This window comes from Brassica napus, chromosome C3 (genome assembly GCF_020379485.1).
Source record: "Brassica napus cultivar Da-Ae chromosome C3, Da-Ae, whole genome shotgun sequence".
Classification (NCBI taxonomy): Eukaryota; Viridiplantae; Streptophyta; class Magnoliopsida; order Brassicales; family Brassicaceae; genus Brassica; species Brassica napus.
This window is the reverse complement of record NC_063446.1, coordinates 51,836,276-51,841,436: the sequence shown is the minus strand read 5'-3', so window position 1 is coordinate 51,841,436 and position 5,161 is coordinate 51,836,276. Positions and strand designations below refer to the sequence as shown.

The window sequence follows — 5,161 nt, the reverse complement described above, 5'->3', positions numbered from 1 at the left end:
CATATAGGCTGAGTTCCTAGTTAGTGTTGTACTTAGCATCCTAGGCCATATAGGCCGGATTGCTGGTACTAGTGTTTAGTATCGAGCTTTGCCGATAGATTGCCTGATCAGCAATGCTAGGCTTCTGTCTTGGGTGTTACGCGGCAAGGAAGGTTACGTAAGCATGTCCCTACGCGACTTGGAAGAAAGGTTGCATAAAGCATGCTCTGTACGGGGAGGTTGCTAGAAAGCATGCTCCGTCATGTGGTATCCTTGGTGGATGCTACATGTTAGTTTGCGGCAAGGAAGGTTGCTAGAGTATGTCCCCACGTGGCTGGGCAGAGAGGTTGCATAAAGCATGCTCTGTACGGAGAGGTTTCTAGAAAGCATGCTCTGTCATGTGATACCTTGTTGGGGTTACATGTCAGTAGTTTGGATGTTCTAGCCCATGTGCCTATGTGGCTGCGAGTTAGATGTTCCGGATCGAGAATGTGAGGAGAAAGCTCGAGTGGGTTGTGAAGTGTACAAGTGTAGAGCTGTAGCATATATTATATTATTATGCTAATGGTGGATTATATTTCGCTGCTTATCTTATTTATGTTTATGTTCTTGTTGATTCACTCGGGTTTCTACGGGGGAAGTCTCGAGTGATGATTATTATTGGTCTTATGGTATTGTTAGGTGGACTCCTCGTCTTAGATTGTTTGGGGTTGGGATGGCGAGGGGTTGTATTTGTTAGTTGGGGCCCTGGCTCACTGAGTGACATTAGGTTACTCATTAAACTCACCTATCGTTGCAGGAAACCTTAGTGGGAGACCGGGTAGCGTGGAAGCTGGACATTAGGAGCACCGGAAGTACTTTTGCCTTTCCTTTTGTAAAACGGTACTAGTAAAAGTCTTTTGACTCGATATTGGCACTAGGCCGGGATCCATCTGTAATATTTTACTTGTAACGAATCTTTATTATTTTCAATAAAAGTGATGTTTTATATTCGTTACAATGGTTCTCTGATAAATAGACTTGTCCGGTCTAAACACAACGTTAGGTTTAGGTACGAGTTGAAAAGCCTTAGGCCGCGATCTAACAGAACCGTTAACTCATAGTACGGGTTGCAAAGCCTTAAGCCATGATTTAGCGGGACGTGTTATTGGATGAACTGGTCGAAGTTTGGGATTAAGTTCTGTGACTTTGACTAGATTGTCCCTAGCACGTCACGTAACGCTTCCGGACCATGGTGTTGGGTTGGACGGTCAGTCATGTTCTTGTTTGATTGTTGGCTGGCCGGTTGGCCTTTCATCTCCAACCCTTGGTGTGGGTCGTCCGTCGGTCATGTTCTTGTTTGATTGTTGCCCGGTGGTTCGACCTATGCTTAGGAAGGTTCGGGGGTGTTACAGAGGTGGTATCATAACATTTTTGGAAGCACCACGGTTTAGAAGCTCGACGTTTTGGAAGAACGACGTTTCTTCAGCATGAAGTTTTCCGCGAAACTTTGAATCAGCGGAATACTATTTCGAAGACATTGGAAGCAGGACGGGAATTAAGCACTACAGGAAGCAAGCACGACGGGATCGAACCACGACGGGAAAACCCGAAATTAGTTAAAAACCCTAATTTTGGTATTATAAAATTTTTCGAGGAAGCCGAAGGAACGGAAAATATTTTTCATCAAGGTCAGAAATATATTGAAGTTTATGAAAAATATTCAGACCATCAGAACGGGAGCGGAAAAATATTCGGAATTGATCGCGGTCAGAAATTTGCTGGAAGGACCGAAATCAGACGAATGGACCGAGAAGCACGAGGTAGCTTTGTGTGAGTGTTCAGAACGTGGTCTCAACTGTCCAGCAAGCTGAGTGTCTACAGAAGCTCGAGGTGTCGCCGTGCATGGAAGCAGTACATGCAGCCTCACATGTAGATGCACGAGGTGGATCGACCAAGCACGAGGTGTCTCCGCGCATGCAACCGAAGCATGCTGATCGACATGTGTGAGATGGTGTGTCGCCTTGCATGAGTTCCAGTCATGCAGCCTGACATCTGGGAGGATTGGTGGCGTCCTGCATGTGTCTTAGCCATGCTGAAAGACATGTGGAGCACGAGGTGTCGCTGCGCATGCATCCGGAGCCATGCGAAGCGACACACGGGCTGCCACCAACCTGAAGCTGATTGGTTGCTGTCTCCTACAAATACCCCACCATCCCAGATCATTTCTTCACATCCAGACCTGTCCAAACTAAGTTAAAAACGTGAGAGAAAAGTAGAAAAAGAAAGCAAGTTATTCCGAGCTATTTAGAGAGTTTTCGAGGTCAGTTTTCTACTGATTTCGAGTCAGCGCCTAGGGAAAGTTCTGTCCAAATGAATTTGTCCAGGCCAGTCAGTTCCTTTGATGATCAAGCAAAAGTTCTGTCCGGAGTTAGTTCAGGTCTACGGGTTCAGATCAGTCGAAGTTCTGCTCGATACTCCGCCGAGAAGTCCGAAGAACTGTCCAGGAGCTAAAGGAGGTTCTGTCCAGATCAGTCTGTCGAGGCCTGTCAGTTTCTTCATGGTGAAGCTGAGGTTCTGTCCAAGTCGAGATCAGTCCAGTACAGTCCAGTCAAGACGTTCATCTTGGGTTTTGGCTAAGTGAGGAGACCCAAGTGACTCAGATCAATAACAACGCAGTATGGTATGTTATATGGAAAGGTTGGAGGAATGGCTGCCAAAGGAGTTGGAGGAATGGAAGAAAGATCGGGTTTTTGCTCAGATTTGTAAGTTGTACGAGAATGGTTTGGGTTACTTGGCGAGAGTGATACACAGCTTCTTGTGTAGGGAGCTGGTGACTTACAAAAACCATGAGCTATGGTTTGCCTTTGCGAGGAGACCACTCCGATTTTCTTTGGTAGAGTACCACGCAGTTACCGGGCTTCAGTGCGATACTAGTCTATCACGTAAGGAGTTGGTTGACTTCGAAGATGATGGTGGTTTCTGGAGCACAGTGGTGAGGAGAAAAGAGGGAGTAACTATCTTGGACCTGTGGAAGAATCACCATGAAGCTGTTAAGAAGTGGAGTAATGTTGATCGAATAAGACAGGTGTATATGTGCATCATTGTTACTATGGTTTGCGCGAGAGATGAGAAGGCTAATATCCCCTTCAAGTATATCAAGTTGGTCATGGATCTTGATAATGTTCGAAAGTATCCCTGGGGAGTTGCTTCTTTTGACCTTCTCTGTGAGTCAATAGCTAAAACACGTGACAAACTGAAGGAGAAGACTACTAGTTACGTGTTAGATGGCTTCTCCTACGCCTTGCAGATTTGGGCAATGGAAGCAGTACCAAAGATTGGAAAGCTCTGTGGAAAAAAACTGGACAAGGGTTTTATGAACGGTTCTAAATGCGTAAACTGGATGGGAGCTGCAAAGATTTCATACGGGAATTTCAATAGGTTGGAGAACATCTTTACATCCGAGGTAAATATTCCAATTTAAGACTGCATCCGGTTTTAATGAGTGTTTAAATCTAATCTTGTTTACCTATTATGTGTAGGATGACATCTATCCATACATCTCGTGGAGTGGGAATTATGAAGTGGTTGAAAATGCTGCTTTTCACAGAGCTGATGAGGTGGGGGGTGATAGAATTAAGGTTCTCATGAGGATGATACGTACTAAGCATCACTTCAGTGACCATATTTGGGAGTTCATAGAGACACCAGAGTTTTTTTGGGGGCTTCATGACAAACAAGGAGAGGATGATGAAGTAGCTGAGAATGATGAATCAGCTCAGAATGATGAATCAGCTCAGAATGATGAAGAAGCTCCCAAGAATGATGAAGAAGATGGGAGTGATGAAGAATTTCGAACTCCAAGAGGATCAGCGAAGAGAGGCTCCAGAGCTAGAAGGGAAAGAAGAGGCTCCCGGATCGTGGAATGGAAAAAAGGAAGTAAAAGGTTCTCTCTTCTAGACCACAACAGGCGTCGTTTAATGAAGATATGAAGAGTTTTATGGCGCAGTTGTTTCAGCAGAATTTTTCTGCAATGGAAGAGAAGCTACATAAATAGATGGGTGAAAGATTTGAGAAAATGCAGTCTGAGCTTAAAGGTTCACTAAAGGATGCAAGCGTTGAAGTTGACGATTTAGAGCCATCGACGAGCGAGCCATCGACGAGCGAGCCATCGCCTAGCAAGCCAACGCCTAGCAAGCCAACGCTTAGCAAGCCATCACCAAGCAAGCCATCGTCGAGCAAGCCACCACCGAGCATTCCATCTCTAAGGAGGTCCAAACGCTGGGTAAACAACCCCTAGTCTTTACCACTCTCCTCAATGTTGTTTTGACTTGTTTAGTTTGCATGTCTGTTTGTGTTAATTTCATCTATGTATCGGCGTGAAGTGTTATGTGTTTTATTTAGTCTCATTTTGGAAGTGTGGTTTGTTATGTGAACTTTGAATAAGATATGCATGGAATGGATGTTATTGTATCAGTTTTTTATGTATTGCTTCTGTATTTTTGAATTAACAGGATGTGAATTTGAGTTAAGCAGATTATATCGACGAAGACATAGGTACCCAAGGCCTTGAAGGGCTTTCTCAGTCCTCGTATGTACCCGACTTTGATCCATCGCAGACAATAAGGACAACACTACGTGATTGGTGGACTCCAATGATTACTGTCCGAAAACTACCAAAAGTTGAACCAATGGAAGAAACTGCAGCTCCATCACCGACAAAGTGGGAGAGATGGTGTAAAGGACCAAGCAAGAAACTTGAGCTTAGTGATTCACCAATAGCTGACGATGGTTCTCCGCAGTCGTTATTGTATTACTTTAATGAAGAATCATGGAATAGATTCACGCAATGGGCTTTAAATCCAACACCTTTAAGGATTGGTCCTATAGTCTTTAATTTGACTGTTGCTCAGAGGATAGTAACTCGTGGGAATTGGCTGGGAAATGAGGTATAGATTTCTAATACAATTTCAATGGTCGTATGTTCTTAACATATCTTTGATTGTGCATTGGTCCTTGTGAATATTCAGGAAATGGATGTGATGATGTATATGTGGCGAGAGAACACAACTTTGAGGCGTTGGAATAGAAAACGTGTTGCTTTCATGAGCGCCCTTTTTGCCTCCAGCTCGAGAATGCATACCGCAAATTTTCTCCTAACAAAAAAGCCTACGAATTGCCCGATCTTTTTCTTGCTTACGGC

The 5,161-nt window shown here is 44.3% G+C and overlaps 1 protein-coding gene across 1 annotated transcript; it reads left to right on the top strand.

Annotated features, from left to right (window-relative positions):
- Nucleotides 1–2,638: 2,638 nt before the first annotated feature.
- LOC111212143 lies at nt 2,639–3,950 on the top strand. The gene is made up of 2 exons (XM_022713569.2): nt 2,639–3,424; nt 3,501–3,950. The coding sequence occupies exons 1-2, from the start codon at nt 2,639–2,641 to the stop codon at nt 3,948–3,950; spliced, it is 1,236 nt and encodes a 411-aa protein (XP_022569290.2).
- Nucleotides 3,951–5,161: the final 1,211 nt, after the last annotated feature.